Source organism: Thamnophis elegans, chromosome 5 (assembly GCF_009769535.1).
Source record: "Thamnophis elegans isolate rThaEle1 chromosome 5, rThaEle1.pri, whole genome shotgun sequence".
NCBI classification, from domain to species: Eukaryota; Metazoa; Chordata; class Lepidosauria; order Squamata; family Colubridae; genus Thamnophis; species Thamnophis elegans.
Window position 1 is genome coordinate 43,487,576 of NC_045545.1, and position 21,636 is coordinate 43,509,211.

The window sequence follows — 21,636 nt, forward strand, 5'->3', positions numbered from 1 at the left end:
ATATTTTTGCCCACTAGAAAAATGTGGCATGGTCTTATTATCAGGACATGTCGTATTTTTGGGGAAACACAGTATGTATTTATATATGTATGTGTATGTGTATGTATGTATGGAAGGATAGACAGACAGACAGACAGATTTAAAATTGGAAAATATAGGAAGAAAATAATATGGCTAAAATGAGAAATGGAAATACAATTTAATATGTATATGTGAAAATGTTAAAGGGGGGAAACTGGACAGCACTCTGTTTACAAAAGAATTTTAAATATGTAACAAAAAATTTAAAAAACTTCGTTAAAAAAATAATTTATATTTAACAGAATTTCTGGTCCTAATCGTGGTTGTAGGTCAAGGACTGGGCTGGTCACCAGGATCTTCAGGGCAGGACCTGCTGCACATTTTGATAGCAATACATTCTCTAAGGTTATGCTTACTCTCTAGAATAGGGGTCTTCAGCCTGTGGGCCATGGCCCGCTACCTGGCTACCTGGTTGGCAAATGCGTGTACACATACCCCACTCATACTACCAATGTTGTGAGTGCACATACTCCTACTCGCGCTAATGTCGCAGCACTCCACGGGTGTTGGTGGCTCTTTTGCTTATGCACGCAATTGAGGCCCAGTTCATGCACATCCTCGTAGTCCTGTTCACACACATGTACATAAAGGCGCCTCCCCCTGGGCCACAAACCCAGAAATGTTGAGGACCCCTGCTCTAGAAGGCAACATCTGAAATTTAGGAGATTCCCATAATTACATTTTTTACGTCCCTACTGAAACCTGACTTTGTCAACCAGGCCTTCCCAACATGAATGTTGGAATATGTTCGTTTTCCCCACCTGTTTTTAATAACTATATTTTGGTTTTTTAATAGTAGATTATTTTATAATACTTTAATGAATTATTATGCATTTTACTGCTGTTTTTATTGCAAACGGCTTTGAGATGTTTCAGCACAAGAAAACAGTCTAGAAATACATAATAAAACAGTTTGCATACTTGTGATATATTTGATTGATTGGAAATCATCACTGTTTATCAGGCTTGTTTATAGATCCAGAAAATTAAGAAATCTTGAAGATGATAGAAAGTTGAATCCAATTTTTCAGTATATGAGCATCTAGTCATAAATCTTAGTAACTTGATTTCCTATTCTGTCTAAATGTGGACAAAAATACTAATGTTTGCTACATGCACAGGCCACCTTATACAAATGCTACATTTAAAAGAAAATGACGTATGCAGAAAGCTATAAAGCACTATATGCTAAATTAAATTTGGGGTTGTCTGTCTGTCCGTCCGTCCGTCCGTCCGTCCGTCCGTCCATCCATCCATCCATCCATCCATCCATCCATCCATCCAACCAACCAACCAACCAACCAACCAACCAACCAACCAACCAACCAACCAACCAATTTACTTACTTACTTTTATAAGGCTCCCCATCTCACAAAAACATGACTCTGGATAGTATACAATAAAAGCGATTAAACAGCAATATAAAAACAATTATTATTTTACATATGAAAATATTACCAATGTATTTCAGTTACAAACATAACTATTTCCACTAAACTTAATTAAATGGTTCTTAATATCACTGACTATGCACTTTATCAGCCTTCTTATTGCAATTATATTTTCTCTTGTGTAAAATACTGCTTTGCTCTTCTTTAGAGGGGGTGAATTACAGCAGTTTGGTGTGATCCTCAATGAATTGTCCTCATATGTTCTGTATTCTTTGTATTTTGTTTCTTTTGCCTTCTGGGATTACAGATATTTGATATGGATGGCATATCAGAGAAAACAAAAGATATTGCTTGCTTCAAACATGTAGATTTTTTTTCCAGAGGGAGGCATGTCTATTTCAATACAAAACCACATGCAGGGTGGTATTATGAGAGAGGCAACAAATATTCCAAGACTGTAAACTGCAGTATCAGAAAATAAGACTAAAATACAAATCTTTCTTAAAGTACTGTGCAATCCAATTATTTGAAATAGGCTTTGCTATTAGGAACAGCCGGAAATTCCTATAACTGATTATTTTTCTCCCCTTGATTAAAGCTCAATAGTGGCAGATGGAAAGGTAAATCCACCTTACCTCCTTTAAAAAGATGTAAGACTCTCCTGGTGGGAATTTACCAACCAAATTCAACATCTCCAAAATAATCAGGGATGTTAATAATGAAGTGTGAGTTTGCCACCTTCAATTTAGAAACTCACTGAAGATAAACAATGGAGGGAGACTTCTCACATTTTTCCAATGTGATAATTTAAGTAACAAATTAAATCTAACTTACAAGCTAATACAACAGTATTCATAATGTGTGTTGAGTGAGAAGCTTAAAGGGTTGAACGAATTAACCAATTATTTTCAGAATGTGTTAAATATATTCTCGAGGAAGAGTCCCTGATATTTTGGAAACACCACTCTGCTCCTTCCACTTTTATTTTTGTTTATGACTTCCTTCAGTAACAATTTACTTGTTTCTTTATGTCTTAATTTCCTGCAACAATACATCTGCAATGAATAATTAAGCAATGCATTTTCTGTTTGCTTGAAAGCCAAATAAATGCTATAATTCAGATGTGGGATCCCTGGCCAAGTATGGAGACACAATCAGGGGAACAGCTTCTGTTCAGATTATTTATGCCGACAGGAAATCAAGAATCATCAAGGAAGGTCCTCGGCCTCTTGTCAATATAAAATAGTACCCAAACTCCAATTGTGACATTTCTACTTAGCTCTTTCAACAATCTAGAATTGTATTCTAGACATTTTAAAAAGTATAGCCCATCGAGGTATCTGATATGAACCCTTTGTATTTTACAATTATTTTTATCTGCAAGTTTTCTTCATTTGCTATGATATCTTTGCTACAATTAAGGTGTTCTACTTAGAAAACAAGTTGATATGCATAAAAACAATAATTGTTTTACCTGTGGGACAATGCTATCTTTAATAGTTCTGTCCTATTTTGGAAGCAAAACATTTCTGGCTGTCATAATGCATTGGATGCTTTGCTGATCAGTGTTTTCTGTCACCCAAGTCACCGCAACACATAAGAGATTACTTTCATTTTTAAGATTAATATTTGCTATAGAAAATAAAAAGCTGTAAAAATGCAAATTATATCACTTTCTTAAAGACTTACTATTTCCATGGATGTCAAGGGATGGGAGCAATAAAACAACTTTCCATTACCTGAATACCATCACCTTTTAATTGGAAAGAGGTTTGCAGAACAATCACTTTACTTCACAGAAAACTAAACTACAATGATCACTGGTGTCTCGGGCTCAGCAAAGCTCCCATTAGAAAACTAATCAAGTTCAGGTACTCAACCAGCAAAGTTTAGCAAAATGTCAGTTTGACCATTAAGATTCTGCATGTCTTAATTTGAGAATCTCACCAAATCACTAGAAGATGCAAAACTTGGAATATTTACAAAAGGTCAAAATGCAGAACAGTTTTTCATTACATTTCTCTAGAAAATTTTCTCATACAGAAATAATCCATGAAAAAAAATTCTTAACTCTGATGGCATATTTTAAAATCCTAACTCTTTAACTGCTGTGCTGTTAAGTCTGCTGAGCTGTTTTATGCTGCAGTATTATCATATTCTGTCATTCATAGCAGGACTGTGATATTTCATTCCTACTTTTGTAAAGATATATTCTTCCACATTCCACAGAAAAATATCAAGTAAAACTTGATTGCTAACTACACCTATTATATATTTAATGTACAGTATCTTCAACTGGCATCACTTATTTCTGCTCAATCTGGTTGTAAGAAATAAGTACTTCTGGAAAGTAAAGTATTTCAAAGTGATACAGATCAACACTATTCTGGCAGCAACAATTACATTATTATGCTTTCCTGTTGCAATATTTGACAAAACTGATTTTTTTGGTGTGTTATTCAAAAAAAAAAAAAACCACAAAATTGAGCAGTCAGCAATAGAATAGAAGCAAGTTCCACCTTGTAAAATGAAAGGATAAAATAAGGGCCAGCCTTAAATACATTCATACCTGAAATAAAGAAACAAAATGTACTTAGTTATTTTTAAATTAGAATGCTGAAATTGGAAAAAGAAAAACTGAACACATCCATACTTGATTGTACTCCCTATAGCAATCCATAATAAAACTTAACATGGGGAACTCCCATTCCTCAGAACCATAAAGGCGGTCTTTGACTTGCAATCACAAATGAGACCACAGCCTCTGTTGCTAAGTGATGGGTCATTAAATGAACCACACCTGATTTTACAATCTTTTTTGCTCAGACCCATAAGCCAATCACTGCTGTCATTAAGCAAATCACATGGTTCAGCAAATCTGGATTTTTCTCCTGTTGACTTTGCTTGTTGGGAGTCCCCTGGAAAGGTTGCAATAATGTTACTCTGGGATACTGCAACCACTGTAAATACACACAAGGTGACAAGCACTCAAATTTTGATTATGTGACCACGGGGAAGCTGCAACAATCGTAAGTCACTCCAAGCAGTAGTTAAACAAATGGTCATAGATTGATAGATCATAGATTCCATTCTCATTCTCATTCTCTCTCTCTCTCTCTCTCTCCCTCTCTCTCTCTCTCTCTCACACACACACACACACACTTCTCCAGTCTCTCTAGAGCAGTGGGTCTCAACCTTCCTAATGCCGCGACCCTTTAATACAGCTCCTCATGATGTGGTGACCCCAACCATAAAATTATTTTATGTTTTCCGTATTTTTTTGAAAATATGTGTTTTCCGATGGTCTTAGGCGACCCCTGTGAAAGGGACGTTTGACCCCCAAAGGGGTCCTGATCCATAGGTTGAGAACCACTGTTCTAGAGGTAGTTTAGCAAGCCAATTCTGCAAGACATTCACTGAACACATAACAGAATTGTTGCAGAAAAGAACTCTGAAATTAAAAAAAAAATCAATAGATAATTTTTACAAACTCAACAAAACCGTTATCTTCCCAGACAAAAATATTGTTGAACATATTACAGCAGAAAGATGTTCTATATTTAAGACCATAATTAAATGCATCTTGTTTTAAATCTGTAGAAATTATTTCAAACTAGGGCAGCACAGGAAAATTCTGATAATTTTATTTACTTTTTTTAAAAAAATCTGCCTTTATTATTTTATCAAATAACTCAAGGCAGCAAACATATCCAACACACCTTCTTCTCCTATTTTCCTTGCAGCATTCTTGTGAGGTGAGTTGGGCACACTTATTTTTTCTCTAAAGAAAAAATGAATAGTCACGAGATATGTATAAATATAGTTTGCATATGTTCTTCATACTACTATAGTTAGTAGTGCCCAGAATGACTGTGTAACATTAACTTTTCTTGGAATTCATTTCCTTCTTAGAAGATATATTTCTTTAACTTTCTGAGATAGGATGCATCTACTTATAGATTGTCTTACAAAGTCACAAATATATGAGTCCAATTGTACCTTATGTGGTATAGTTGTTGACAATAATTACCATATATACTCGAGTATAGGCCGACCCGAATATAAGCCGAGGCACCTAATTTTACCACAAAAAACTGGAAAAGTTATTGACTCAAGTATAAGCCTAGGGTGGGAAATGCAGCAGCTACCGGTAAATTTCAAAAATAAAAATAGATACCAATAATGTTTTTTAATATTTATTTCAAAGAAAAACAGTAAACTAGCGGTGTATTCAATGAAATACTTCACTCACCTCATGATGCTGATGTCCCGCTGTGATGATGATGTCCCGTGCAGCCGCGGGAGCGATGTCCCGCCTCCTATGACACACGGCACAGTGATTCCTATCATTGGATCACTGTACCAGAGGAGGTGGGACATCGCTATGTGGCTGCTTGCCATAACAAGGAGGAGGTGGGACATCGTTGCAGAGCGGCAGGAGGGGGAGGAAGGGGAATCGTAAGACAGCCCTGCATTACATTAGAACGTGAGGAGGGGGGATGGTGCGGTGCGCGCTGCGCGGCAAACTGACACAGAGGGAGGGGAAACTCACAGGGGCACTGGGCCATTCACGAGCGTCACCCAGCGGCATGGCCCCGCCCCTTTTTCTCCTCCATTTCGGGCAAATTTTTCACTGACTCGAGTATAAGCCGAGGCGGCTTTTTTCAGCCCAAAAAGTGGGCTGAAAAACTAGGCTTATACTCGAGTATATACAGTATACTTTCACCTTTCTCAAACCTGTACCAACTCAGATAACAATTAGAAAACAAATGTTTGTGAATCTAGACCAATTCGATCACACAGGTGAGGTCTCCTCCGGATTCCATCTGCCAGCCAATGTCGGCTGGCGACTCCCCGGGGGAGAGCCTTCTCTGTTGCAGCGCCAGCCCTCTGGAATGATCTCCCCGTGGAGATCCGGACCCTTACTACCCTCCCGGCCTTCCGCAAAGCTGTTAAGTCCTGGCTGCTCCAGCAGGCTGGGGGGCTCTCGAAATATCCAGCCCCCCGGAAATTGTGACTGTTGTATATTTTAATATGTTGTTTGTGTATTATCCCCCCTCCCTTGTTTTATTGTAAGCCGCCCGGAGTCCTTCGGGAGTGGGCGGCATACAAATCAATAAAACTATAACTATGCCTAACTATCTTTGCTTCTATTCTAGGTCAGTATCTCTTTAATGCTGTAAAGAAAAAAGAAACCTATATAAATAAATTTGATTAGAAATCCAAAACAAGTAAATTAACCAAAATATCAACACACAAGTAGAATGGTTGAAATCATATTTATTTATTTAATTATTTATTATTTCTTAAATGACTTAATTTTTAAATTAATAATACTAATTTCAGTAAATTTAATAAAATTGTGTTTAAAAAGATTGATAATGAGGAAAAAAAGCAGTCAACACAATTTCAGGAATGAAGGGGGTTATATCACCAAGAGGAAAACTATTGCTGGGGGGATTTTTTTTAGATGAGGTGGATAACAACTATTTTCTGAATTGGACTGTGTCAAGATGAAATTTAAAACTTTTTGCCCCTCCCACTCAGAATGGCTGGGAAGAAGACCCAATTTAATCTCTTTAATGTTTAAAAAGATTGCTTTTTCACCACAGCTATTAGCAACATGGAAACAATTATCTTGATTATCATACAATCACGAGGGGAAAGACAAAATTAAAGCCTTTTCTCAATATTAGGAGCATAATATTATTTGGAAGAAAGACATTAACCTCACACTTTCAAGATAACCATGATTGCAGAAAAAACTGCCTTTAATCCAGCCCTTCACTTGCAATCCCAATAATTATTACTTGATCTGTTCACTGTAGTCCTTCAAACAATGTAATTTATTTGAAATAAAGGAAGTCCACACTTAGTTAATAATATATTTGAACTGCTGGATTATGTCCCTCCTTACACTTTACAACAAGGGTATTTAACTCACATCCTTTAAACTAATGGCATATTAACCCTCTTAGAGCAAGGCTGACTTTAATACGATATCAGAGGCAAATGGACTTTGAAGAAGAAAGATAAAACAATATTGACTCTTTGGAATTTTGGTAATGTTGAAGTACCTGAGAATATCTAGAAATCGTATCTAGAAAAGTCAATTAAATAAATAGATGCATCATCAAACAATTCAGTCAAGACACAAATGATCAGCTCTATGGAGAACTCTATAATGCTGGCAAAGGTGAAGGAAAAGGAAGACCAACCAAGCAGTAGGGTAAATTGATTCCATTAGTGGTGATGGGTACACCACAGGAAGACCTAAAGAACCAGGCTGGCTGCAGATAACCATGAAGACAATCAATCTATATGGTTGCTAAGAGTTAACCAACTGCTTTTCAATATTACTGGCCAAGTGCTCTTTTAACATCTTCATAAATGACTTAGATGAAGGGACTGAAGGGGCACTCTGATGATCTAGAGATTTATATGATCTAGTGTTTCTTAAAGATATGGATGGATGGATGGATGGATGGATGGATGGATGGATGGATATAGTACAATATGTATTTTGAATTATTTGTTTTTTTTTTCAATTCTGGCCTTGATTGCATTGGTTTGAATAATTTGTGCTTGAACAGCAAAAATCAAGTCTTCAAGGTTTATATTTAAATGTCCCAGGTGTAAGCCATTGATGAGTGTTATCTTTATTCAATTTTCCTTGATCTTCTATGAAAATTGACCATGCAATGCTTTTCCTTGCCAGCACATTGTTTGTATTCTTATTATATTATTTTGACATTCATGTTTCTTTGTTATTATTACAATATGTTGCTTTCTGTACATTTGATGAACTAGTTCCTGTATGTTTAGTAAGTTATTGTTGTTATTTCTACTATTACAACAAATTATCTAATTTATACCATGGTAGTTAGGTTTGGTACCAAGAGTTTTTTCTATGCAGCAGGCTATGAAGTACATTATGAGATCTCATTCTTATACATCTCAGTGATAGAAAGTAGGCTATGTACCTCTCTAGAAGGTGCCAGTTTGCCAAACTATGATAAATAGAAATTATGTGATGCCGAACAACAAAGATGGACCAGTGTATCCTGTCTTTTGGCAATGGAGAACATTCCTGGAAATATTCAGGTGAATTCTGGTTTCTGCTTCCAAGGAATCGATTGACTTCCAAATTTTAGGTATGATTTTTATAAGTATGGGAGAGAGAGCTATCCAGATATAACAACTGAAAATTGTCAGCTTTATAAAGGTCTGTCACTACCTGCTTTGCATCTTTTCTGAACTATGCTTCCTGATAAAAAAATATCAATATTCTGGTTTAAAAAAACAACAACCAGACAGCACTCCATTTTCTAAGTTGAATGATTTCAAATATGTGCAGTATATGTTTGATCCTCAGACTAAATGACACTTCTTAAGGTACCCTTCTTTCTTTGAAACACCTAATAAATATTCCTTGACAGTTGAAAGTATTTTCAAATTCTGAGCTTAGACAACGAAGGAAACTATTTTTTAAGACCATGTATTTCTACATTCTTCCTTCTCAGCAAACCCCATAGTTTTATGCAAAACATTCAGCGGAAAGAGATGGAAATAACAGCTGAAGTCTAAAGTCTAAAGACTACTATCGAAGTGCACGTGAAGCGAACTGGTAGGAACGCCAGTAGGAATCCACCACTGATGCATTCATATACCTATGAATGTATGCATAATGTTGTATGGAAAACCCATACTGTGATACAAAATCTGAAGACAAAACAAAAACAACATTATTTGTTTTCAATTTTAGGAAAAATAAAGATAGAATATTAACTATAGACAATTGATTTTTAAAAAGCAAGTATGATATTAAAGACTTTGAAGGATCAGTTTGTGAAATTATATTACATATTCAGTGGTATTAGCCAGCATATTAGCAATAATTTATCACATACATTTCCAAAGAACCAGCAACAACAGATAGTCCTTAATTTATGACAGCAATTGGGAATGGAATTTTCATCATTAAGCAACGTTATCACATAAAGCATGATAGCAGTGCTTATTGAAAGCAATCCCTGCAATCCCTGTTGTTGTCCTTAACTAAATATTGTTGTTGGGCCAATTTCTGCCAGCTTCCTACAACCAAAGTCATCAAGGAAGTTAGTACAAAGTTGGAAGTCCTAGGCGTGCAGGCAGGAAGTGGCTTCTGGTAAGTGGACAGGGAGGAAAGGATGTTTTCAAGAGATACTACACAGGGTGGGGAGCATGCACAAGGATATATGAGAGGTACAGCATGGGTTGGGTGTTTGAGAGGCACCACATGGGTCCAGGAAGGTCTGTGAGGATACAAAGGATGCACAAGAGGCATTGTGTGGATTGGCAAGATGCATCATATAGGTTGGTGAGAATGTGCAAGGGAGTGCATGAGAGGCAGTGCATGGGTTGATGAAGATGTTGGAGGTGTGCAAGAGGTGTGAGGATTGGGGAGGGTGTGTGTGTGATCAGTGCAGGTGCAGAGGGGCTCGGAGAGGGTGTATAGGTAGGCAAGACTTACTTCAGTAACATGTGAATTTCCCCCAGTGACTTTCTCAAATCTTCTAAATACTTACATTTTGGTCTGAGACTATCATGGTATTGATAAATAAATAAGAACCTCAATAGAAAACAAGTGTCTAAAAGTACAACCAAGAACTACAGAAGACATTTTCAATTCCCACCTCAACACCAACCCTTTTTGAAGCTTGAAGTTTACACAAGTTTGCTTTTCTTTTTCCTTGAGATTCCTGTTTAAAATGATTAACCACGAATAAATATACAAATGTTAATTACAATATGAAGGATTTTAGGATAGGAAGCTTAATTATGTAATTACATGCGATGCTCAAGCACATCAGTGATTAACACATGCAAATTCCTAATACAAGCTTATCCATGAAAACAGAAATTTCACAATGTAAACAAGAACAAAAACTACCCTAAGCAATGCAAGAATAATTATTTGTCAGAAATGCAATCAATAACTCAATCAGTCATGTGGCTCCAGCTAACATAATGAATGAATCACCCAAAATATAAATCCTAGGTGATGCTAAATAAAATGACATGATGATCCTTCCCTCTGGATAATAAAGCAGCAGAGCAAGAATTCTTACATTGCAATATTTCATTTGCATGCATTGTAATGGCATTGCTACTAGATTCCATTATATTAATCCCCCCTTTGAGCTATGCATACTCTGAAGACAGGCTAATAGTTGTGACTAAAAGCCCCCTGTTTACAGGGGATAACAATAAGATTAAAAGAATGCACAGCTACATGTTAAATTTTATTTATTCATTTTTATATTCAATTAACTTACATGTTGAATGTTCTTTATATTTAAATTTTAAGGCCTCAAGTTTTGCTCACCGAATGACATATATCACAAAATACTATAGGAAAGTAGTAACAGAAAAAATAAACTATCAGTCAAGATTGATGAATTGTCATGTGCAAGGTCTGTTAATGCTTTGGCAGCATTAAAGAGCATCTCTAGTAGACATTCTTGTAAAGTTTGCAGTGTTTTAATTGGATCTCAGTAAGATATTAACATGAATGGATAAAAAGAATGTATGGATACAGGAAATTCCTGAGTTACGACAGTTCATTTAGTGACTGTTAGAAGTTAGGACATAACCCCAAGTATTTATACGACACAGTCAGAAATTATGAAAGTTGCAGCACCACTGCAGTTGTTCACACGAACGACTGCAGAGGCTTTGCAACATTTGCCCTGCCTATTCCCCCTCCCTCAAGCACTAGGTCTGTGGCTACTCTCCATGCAAAGATCTAGCGAGCCTTTGGTTTCCTGGTCTACTGTGCTGCTTCAGCACACCCCTCCCGGGCTCCGTTCTCATCAAAGCAAGGGCTTTTTGAAAAATGACTGGAGCCTATAGGGACGCGGTATGTCTTCCCTATAGGCTTTAGTAAGCCTTTGCTTAAGGCACAAATGCGGCAGAGAGGCTGGAAAGGAGGCTGGAAAGGTGACAGCACCGTTGATCTACGTAAGGTAAGTGATCTGGTCAGTAGGATGGTGGTAGTAAGCATGAGATATCTCAGTAGGTCAGGGAAAACATTACTCCCCCCCTCCATGGCCTTCCCCACCCTGAGATATCTCGTGCATTTAACGACTTGCACATTCAATTAGTGAATGAATGGACAAAAGCAGGGAGTGATCACGTTCAAGTTACATGATTCACTCCTACAAATCCTTGTATTACAAATGTAATTGGCAGACTCCATTATATTCGTAACTCAAGGACTACCTGTACTAATTATTACTTTTTATCCCTCTGTGGCTATATTTGATGAACAAGAACCAATATCTTATGGCATAATCATACTTACATAAAGCTTTAAAAAAACCCTTTTCTTGATTTTTCTTTTAAATGCAAACCTGAAATTCAGCAGCAAATGCTTGATGGCATGCATACTACCCACTAGTGGACGTGCTAAGTATCTGTAACTGGAATGCCAAATCAAAATGAGAGTACACACTCCTCTTCAAGACCCAGCGGCCAAGGAGGAGGCAGCAAAGGAGATATTCTTGTGGCCAGAAGTTCTCATTCATTCCTAGCTACTCAGCAATTTTCAAGACTGATACGGTTGGTCTAGAATTCTATTCCATTACTTTTCAACATTAGTGTAACTCTTGTCCTGCAGCAAGTTGTCTTGTGGTAAGTATGCCATGGTAAGTTGTCCCACAGCAAAGTGGCTGCACAAGTTGACCATGGTGTGTTGGCTGTGGTAAGTTGCCCGTGGCGAGTTGGTTGTGGTGAGTTGGCCATGGTGAGTTGGTTGACCCTAATGTTTTAGGATAGTAAATTATGATTTGCTATGGGTTTCCTAAATGCAGTAACAAGGTTTTCTTTTTGTATTTAACAGTACCACTCTGTAGCTATCTGACCAAACCCAAGTGACACCTTAAAGCTAACTACAATATTAATTTAAACAATATGCCTTATATATTGTACAAATGTGCTCTGATGTATTTTCTGGCTTCTTCAGCAAGCTATTGTTGAAACAAATCTTGATTTAATCTGGGATTAACTCATCAATAAACTGCAGAGACTTTCTTTTGAAAGGACAGAAATGTAATTGTGTTTGAATATAAATGAAAAGGGAAAACCTTTACTTAAACTTCAGCAATAACCACAGAGCAGAAATGTTAGTCTAAAAACAACCTTTGTGTGGAAGAAATTACATCTCTTATATAGGTGAAACTCAAAAAATTAGAATATCATGCAAAAGTTCATTTATTTCAGTAATGCAACTTAAAAAGTGAAACTAATATATGAGATAAGACTCATTACATGCAAAGAAAGATAGTTCAAGCCGTGATTTGTCATAGCAATAGCAATAGCAATAGCAGTTAGACTTATATACCGCTTCATAGGGCTTTCAGCCCTCTCTAAGCAGTTTACAGAGTCAGCATATCGCCCCCAACAACAATCCGGGTCCTCATTTCACCCACCTCGGAAGGATGGAAGGCTGAGTCAACCTTGAGCCGGTGAGGTTAGAACCGCTGAACTGCAGATAACAGTCAGCTGAAGTGGCAATACTGCACCCTAACCACTGCGCCACCTCGGCATAATCATCATAATTGTGATGATTATGGCGTACAGCTCATGAAAACCCCAAATCCACCATCTCAGAAAATTAGAATATTACATGCAATCAATAAAACAAGGATTGCACATAGAACAATATCGGACTTCTGAAAAGTATAAGCATGCATATGTACTCAGTACTTGGTTTGGGCCTCTTTTGCAGCAATTACTGCCTCAATGTGGCGTGGCATGGAAGCTCTCAGCCTGTGGCACTGTTGAGGTGTTGTGGAAGACCAGGATGCTTCAATAGTGGCCTTCAACTCTTCTGCATTGTTCGGTCTCATGTCTCTCATCTTTCTCTTGGCAATGCCCCATAGATTCTCTATGGAGTTCAGGTCAGGCGAGTTTGCTTGCCAATCAAGCACAGTAATCTCACAGTCATTGAACCAGGTTTTGGTGCTTTTGGCAGTGTGGGCAGCTGGAAAATGAAGTCAGCATCCCCATAAAGCTCGTCTGCAGAAGGAAGCATGAAGTGCTCCAAAATCACCGGGTAGACAGCTGCGTTGACCCTGGTCTTAATGAAGCACAGTGATCCAAAGTCCTGTTGCTCAGTGGTCCAAAGTCCTCTTTTCTGATGAGAGCAACTTTTGCATCTGATTTGGAAACCAAGGACCCAGAGTATGGAGGAAGAATGGAGAGGCCAATCAAGCACAGTAATTCCAGGGTGATTGAACCAGGTTTTAGCAATAGCAATAGCAATAGCAATAGCAGTAGACTTATATACCGCTTCATAGGCCTTTCAGGCCTCTCTAAGCGGTTTACAGAGAGTCAGCATATTGCCCCCAACAATCTGGGTCCTTTAGTGCTTTTGGCAAAAGTAATGAGTCCTTATCTCATATATTAGTTTCACCTTTTAACTTGCATTTCTGAAATAAATGAACTTTTGCACGATATTCTAATTTTTTTGAGTTTCACGTGTATAAAATACATAAATTATTAAATGAAGCAGCACCTGACACAAGGATATATCAACTTTAGTAGCATTTAATGGAATTGTACTCAATAGAGTGTTGAACCGTGTACTGCTTGATTTGTATATATGAATTCTATGTATTCAACTTTAACAACACAAGGTACTTTTAACTTTAAATCACTGTGTGCTCTTGGAAAATGGGCTTCGTGATATCCAATGAATCAGGAAGTCAGATAAAAGCATTAACAGGTTATTTATTAAGAATTGAAAGGGAGGAAATGAACATCTTATTTTAAAACCATTAAAATTAGAATGGGTTTAAAAGAAACCATATATACATTAGATATCCTAGTATAATCAAAACAATAAATAAGGAAATAGAACATACACAGTATAATAGTCCAATGAATTTACGAGTTTAACCTAAAATAAAAAGGGGGAAGCAAAAAAATAAAGTCCACTTGTTAGTGTTCAAATTTATCCTTGGCCATGCTTGATCATTTTAATTAGAACTGGGAGATGTTTAGATGAATAATGTAAAGATGAAAGAAAATTAGGTAAAGAGGACAAGAAGAGAGGATTTCCTATTAATTCAGCAAGCATCTCAAAACTTAAAGACAAATAAGAAAATACATCCAGCTTATGAATGAGCCCCAGCACTTTGAGAGATGAAGATTTTGAACAGTATATAATGGTTAGAGATCATAGTAGATGAAAAAGTTCAGGGGAAAGAGGAAAACAGGAAAAGGGATAATGGCAGAAAGTGAACACTCTCAGGGGAGAAAAATATTTACAGTTTAGGGACTTTCTATAACAATTCAGGTCTGATACACTATGGGATGACTCAGCAGTGGTATGGACCCTATCATGGTCCATAAATGTCAATGATTTTAGCATGCTTTCTTCACAAAAATGTGATCAAGAGGAACAGACAGCAATAACTGAATGGCTGACTATTTCTGATGGCAGGATTCAGCCTTCCATACCAAGAGAAAAGATGCAATGAACTTGCTTTGTATACATCCAGGTGTACACTGATGTTATCTGGTCAGGTAATGAAACATCTGCAAGCAAATAATCAAACTCAAGAAGCAACGAGGATTCCACAATTCAGCTCTGAGTTACATATATTTATTCTGTTCTGTTGGAACTTCCAAGTTTCCAAAAGTGGAAGAGAATGTAGGAGTCTGATCACACACATTCATCAACATGTTTCCATGCTACAGCAACTAGTCCAAGAGAGAAAAGGCTGAAAAGTGATTTTAATAAGTAGTTATAATATGCAAATCTTATACAGAAATATAAGGGTGGATACTAAATAAAGTAGTCTGCAGACATACATCTTTATTACCTAATCAAGCCACAAAGACTTCAGCCATCCTCTTTTTGCAAGTTTGTATTCTTCTGCATGGTTGCCTCAGTTTTTATCTTAAAAAGCTTTAACTACTTAAATATATTGTTGCTAGCTACACTTGACCACTTGCAATTCACAAATGTTAATAAGCAAACCTCATCCATCTTAATAAAACTGTTAGCATGCCTGAACACAGTTTAGGAAGATAAAGTATAAGGAAGTAGAATGGGATAAAGGAGTTCTTTAAAAAAAAGCTACCCTGTGTTGGTCATTTCTGAGCCTTTTCAAATAAACTATCACTGTTAGTGAAGTACTGGAAAAACCAATGAGTGAAAGAAATACAATGAGTAATTTGTTTCAGTACAGAAAGCTAGAGCTGCAGTTAAAATGTGTTATGTTTTTCTTCCAGATGCAGATTCTGAACACAGCTGCTTGCAACATCCTAGAAGTGACAAGTTACAAGGGTCACTTTATTCTGCCAGTTAAAACTCTGGCTGGCCTCCAGCAAAATTGGATGGCAGAAACCTTGAGACTCTCAAAACATTTCACATGGCTATCAAGAAGACCCCAGATGTGAAGCTCAGAGGAAAGGGAATCCAGAAATGACAAAGTATTAAGAAAAAACAAACCAGCTTATTTATCGGCAGCTGGGAGTACAAAATCACAGCAATGTGAATTGAAGACCTTACACTTTTCAAGGAAGAAATGCCCATCTGGCATTGTATGTATACTGATAGTTAATATTTTCAATAAGAAGAGGTCATGTACACTGCAATAGCTGTAAGAGAAATGGTAATGCCTCCTGATTAGAAAAGCTGCTGCTCTAATCTTTTGAAATGATGCTATTTATTACAGGTTTTCATTTGCTGGAATTAATTAAAGGCACATATCCGTATGTTGGAAAAGCTATTAGTTATCTGATTGAAAGACCCATGCAGGGATAACCATATAAACCCCAGATTCATCAGTGTCAGACGACAGGACAGGTCCCCTTACTGAAAAACATATCACTGGTCTTTCACTGAAGAATCATAGTTCCTCTCAATGTCAATATGTCAAGTGTAGGTAATTGACCATATCTCCTACTGGTTAACACCTTCATTTACTGCTTTTGTTCTTCCATCAGACAAGGTGATTTCTGATCCCTGCCAGCTCCCCCCTCTCTCAAAACTCTTTCCAAAGGCTTGGGAATTGTGTTTGAGATAAACTGAAACTCACCTGCCATGGAAACAGAGCTGTGGCAGGTCATTCAGACCTAGCCTTGGCTAATGAAAATCTTGCTCAAACACAAAGCCTATTAAAGGAACTATATTATGCAACAGCCTCCCTGGGAAGAACTAATTTCAGTACCCCCATTTTCAGAATTTTTTTTTTTTGCAGTGTTTGGGATTTTAGTAAGAAATAGATTCCAGGAACCTGGTAAAAGCATTTTTTTTTCTTTGACAACTGAAATTAACATTAAATGAAATCTGAAAGCTGTTTTCCATTGCACAGTCAAAAGCTGATAGAAGAGGAAACAGAGGTCACATAAAAGAGAAACAAGAAGAAGCAGACAGAGAAAATGTACAGCAATCATTCTGATTCACTTCTAAAAATAGAAGCTATAATATACCATTACGGTTATCTTTACAAAACCAATGAGAAGAAATTCAGCAAATAATAAATGGAAAATTAGTTAAATTAACACATGTGCCTTAAAAAGGGCCAGATACCACTCCTATTTTGTTAGCACCAGCAAGTCTATGCTATCTTCACAGAAATGTTGGACTTAAATGTTTTTACACCAGGGGAATTTGGACACTCCCTGCATTCAAATACTGTATAATCTAACTGGAGGAAAACCTTTATTTTTCTCATTTTTAGTATAAACACCTAAATGGCATTTCATTCATCTAAAAAGCTCCACTCTAGCTCAGCTGACAACTTATCCAGAAGCTGGAGCATCAGCAGCTGCAGAAAAATTGCCACAATAAACAGATTTTGAAGTGAGAAACCAAAGGCTCTGGGCTTTCGAATACATGCAGCATAAATGCTCCATACATATCCCTCTGCATTATTAATTATGCTCCATTTCTACATATAATTATCTTACAAAGCCCAGGTCAATTATACCTCTAATCTGTACCATCACCTTAGAACAGAGGCATACAAAACATTTAGCAGATCTTAATTGGGCCTGACATTCCTATGGTACTTTTCTGTGACTTCAGAGCAGTAGGGGAAGCGGCTGTGTATAAACTGAGGAGACAGGTTATGTTCATAATGATAACTTCTCGGCTACAAGGAAATTACCTGAACGCAGTTTAAAAATATAAATGAAAGAAGTCATCAATAAGTCTTTCTCCTGACTCCACTTTTTTCAGTAACCATTTTAATGCTATTCATCAGCATTCAAGTCTCTCCACAAAATCAATAGGGACAACTACATACATGGTGTTTACATGCCCATACAGGATCAGCATTTTACATTCGACCACTTTGATTTCTACCTGTTGCACTGACTTCAGGGAAAAATGAAATTGCCGATATTCAGGACTGCTATCAGTTGTAGCTGATCTATTTGGCCAATTTGCTCTGAACAGTATCACTTGTTATCATGAGTCCCAGGAAGAAGGTATAAGAAAAAACTGTAAATTTAGAGTCACTGCTCAAGTATAAATCCATCCATCACGTGCGACAAAGCCATTCATTAATTTGTAGCAATTAGAAGCAAGTATGCAAGATATTCTGGGTTCTAGCACTCAAAAAGATTTGTGCATTTCTATGACCTCTGTACATGTCAAAACCACTTAATAGATACTAGTGTTTTCCTACATGGAAACATTTCTGGAAAAAGAAACAGTCAGTCATTCAGTGTTCATTATCAATCTTCTATTTAGAAAAGCATAAAGGATAAAAACACAAATTTTAAAACACAAAATATTATAAATAAAATTTGATAAACATAAATAATAAGAGTTATATAAATAACCATGACTATATATTAAGGGAATTAATAGAAACAAATTATGCAGGCAATAAAACAAAATCCGGCCACATTCAAATAAAATGAATCATGCTGTCAGCTAACAATAAGTATATATAAAATAAGTATGTACGACCTGGAATTAACAAAGGGATTATAAAATATAACTGTGTATCTTTATACAATTCACAATGAATTGTGTGTGTCATATTTTCTAAAACCCCTTCATCACAAGGACAAAATCTGAAAGACTAGGGGACATTCTTAACCGTTTCATCAAGTAATGCTTTTGGGAGTGAATTAAAATGTGCTAACTATAACCATTAGATTTGGGATTAGTTATCTGATTTAGATAATTTACTGGTCTAAAATAAAGATATAGACGCTGAAGAAAATATCTCTGGGAAGAGAAAAAGTTGAATTGTTTCTATAGCCAACACCTATTTTAAAAATATAAATCTACCAAATTTTGTAATGCAATACCTATAATTCATCTTACAATAGACCATAATTGTATAAATTGTGGAACTGATGGTCTCCAAGCTGATTCAAAATTATCCACAAGAATTAAGGTACCAGACCCACATTTTTAGATTAACCATTCTAAAAATATACACAGGTAAATGTAAATATAAAATCCATGCTAATCATGCTTGCCTCACAATGAAGGACTACACTAGGGACATTTTGCACTAAAAACAGTCCTTAAAAATTTAGCTTGTACTCCCTCAATAGGCAGCAGAGTTATAGCGTCCCAGATGGGCCCAAATAAAACACTTATGAAGTCTGCTGAAAATAGCAGGTGCTCTAAATAGTGGCCCCACAGAATGATCAAAGGGCAGTAGCCAATTTGGGGGCATTTTGAACAGTATAATCCTAAAAGACTCCAAAATTACTATTTCCAAATATTTAAAGATTTTAATTTGCTCAATCTTATATCCATTCAGCTAAGTAGGCAGTTTAGGACATTTAGCAAACCCCAGGATCTTAATTTCAGAATAATTTATCTAATGTTTCATCTTGACAATAGTCAGATAAAGTGCACGGAGCTCATTTTAAACCAATTGGCAAGTAGCAATGCTGCATCATTCACACACAAAATATCACAATGTGTTATTGGTTAGCTTTAGAGGATGGTTTGCAAGGTTCTTTAACTTAATCACTACAGAGTTAATGTACAAATTATATCATAAGGGTGAAGGATGCAATCCTGCTTAACCCCTCTGTGAATAGTGATTTCTCTGTTGTAATCTCCCTGGATACGGCAATGAACATTTAATCTCGATTTTTTATAAATTTACTCAGCAGTAGGAGCAAGCATCTATCTACAATGGAATTTTAAAATTTGCATCAATCCTTGAATCCAACTTTTGACATATTTTTTTCACCAAATGCAGTAAATGCAGACTCGAAAGCAGGAGACTATAAATTGTAGACCTGCCTTAGCTATAAAAGTGACTTTGGGTAAGTCACTCTCTATTATCCCAACTGATCTCACAAGGTTGTTGTTGGGAAAATAGGAGGAGGAAGAGGTGTTGGACATGTTCTCCATCTTGAGGTAGATCAATGGTTCGATTGATCAATAGATAAGAGATTCATTCCACTACTAAACAATTCTCATCATGAGAATATACCTCTTATATTAAGCCTGCATATCAATTCTTTCATTACATCCCATTGGTCCTTATCCTGATCTTAGTTTCAGCAAAGAAGAACTCTGCTTCCTCTTGTACCCGATAGCTTGGCAAGCCGAATGTATGCAGTTCCATTAACTGTTCTTCATAAGATTTGGTTTCCAATCCTTTTTAGCTTGGTAATGTTTATCTGAGTCTTCTACAGTTCCTTATGTCTGTTTAAACTGCAATGCCCAGAACTGATAGATTGTATTCCAAGTACAAACTATCTAGCACAGAGTATTATTTTTCATGATCAAAATGCAGTTATTTTGTTATACAAGTAAAGACTGCATTAGTCTTTCCAGCTGCTCCAAGGCATTGCCTGTCCATGTTCATCTAGTCATCAGTCAGTCCTCCTCAATCCATGTCACGTGCATTATCACTAAGCAGAACTCTCCAATCCTGTATCTTTTTATTTTTCCTAATCAGATGCATGTCATTATATTTGTTGCAGATGAACATCATAAAATATTATTATCTGATTCATATTAGTGGAGCAATTAAACCACTACAATGAATAAATTCTTAGTGATTGACATGGCCAATCTAATAAAATGGAACTTTGAGGAACTTCAAGCCTCGGAGTCTTCTTTGGTTGGGGGGAGGGTCTTACTTGGAACCCTGACATCTAGGCTAAAATTCCATAACACCTTCTGAGACTGAGTTATCACAAGAAATTCTGCCATTATAAACATCTATAAATTAGTGCAATCTCCTCTCTCAGATCCTGTCAATAATCTCAAAGTCTTCCCTATCTTAGGAGGCACATGCAGATTCTCCATAGTTAGTCAAACATTAAATGGTAATTTAACCATATATAAAAATTGTATGTGTAGATACATATATGTAAATATACAGTTAGTATGTATGTATTCATACGCCACTCAGTGCTGAAAGTAAAAGGCTTTAAGAACACATGTACTTAATAATATAAACCCAATTACTTTCATGATTGGTGATCCAAATGTGCTTATAACCAATTTCCTAAACAGATAATACAATATATAATTATCATTCAAAAGGAAAAGGGTTACTAAATGTGTAAAGATTTCTATATTGTAGTTAACTATGAAAATATATATTTTCCTTTCTTTCTTTCTCAAAGTCAATGAATTCTAAGTGGGAGCACAAAAACTATATAAAAAATATAGAATCCTTTGCATGTGAAAATTTATAACATTACAAGAAAGAAACAACATTAATATTAAAGAATGAAAACATGATATTGGACAAAATTTATAATCAAGAATTGTCCTGGTATTTATGCATACTGAGTGAAATTTAGTAATGAAAGACAATTAATGAATTCAATATACTTATGGTAAATTTATGATTTGTTTGCTAGCATCATACAAACTAAAAATTGATGATTTACCTTTACATTGTCATTTGAAAGCTAACTTTTTATGAAACAATCTTACAACCATCCTAACCATAACATATTTCCATCAGGAAATTACTTACTATCTGCCTCTGTTGATGACATCAAGCAGCACAAAATTGCTGCTACCACAACAAATGTTGAGATGCTGAAGTTAGGCTTCATATTCCAAAGTAGAGAAAGTGGTCAATACATCCAGTGTCACACATGCAAATGTATTCCTGTAATCAAAGAAAAAACAAATTAATCATACCCCCCAAAGTTTCAA

At 36.2% G+C, this 21,636-nt stretch overlaps 1 protein-coding gene across 4 annotated transcripts in view; it reads right to left on the bottom strand.

The window, feature by feature from the left end:
- Window positions 1-21,636, bottom strand: part of PTPRF (protein tyrosine phosphatase receptor type F) — a 627,213-nt gene that overhangs the window by 350,491 nt on the left and 255,086 nt on the right. For all 4 annotated transcript variants that reach the window (XM_032217661.1, XM_032217663.1, XM_032217660.1 and 1 more), the window contains one exon: window positions 21,452-21,589. In XM_032217661.1, coding sequence (XP_032073552.1) covers window positions 21,452-21,533 — 82 coding nt within the window. In that variant the 5' untranslated portion in view covers window positions 21,534-21,589. The remainder of the gene's footprint in view (window positions 1-21,451; window positions 21,590-21,636) is intronic.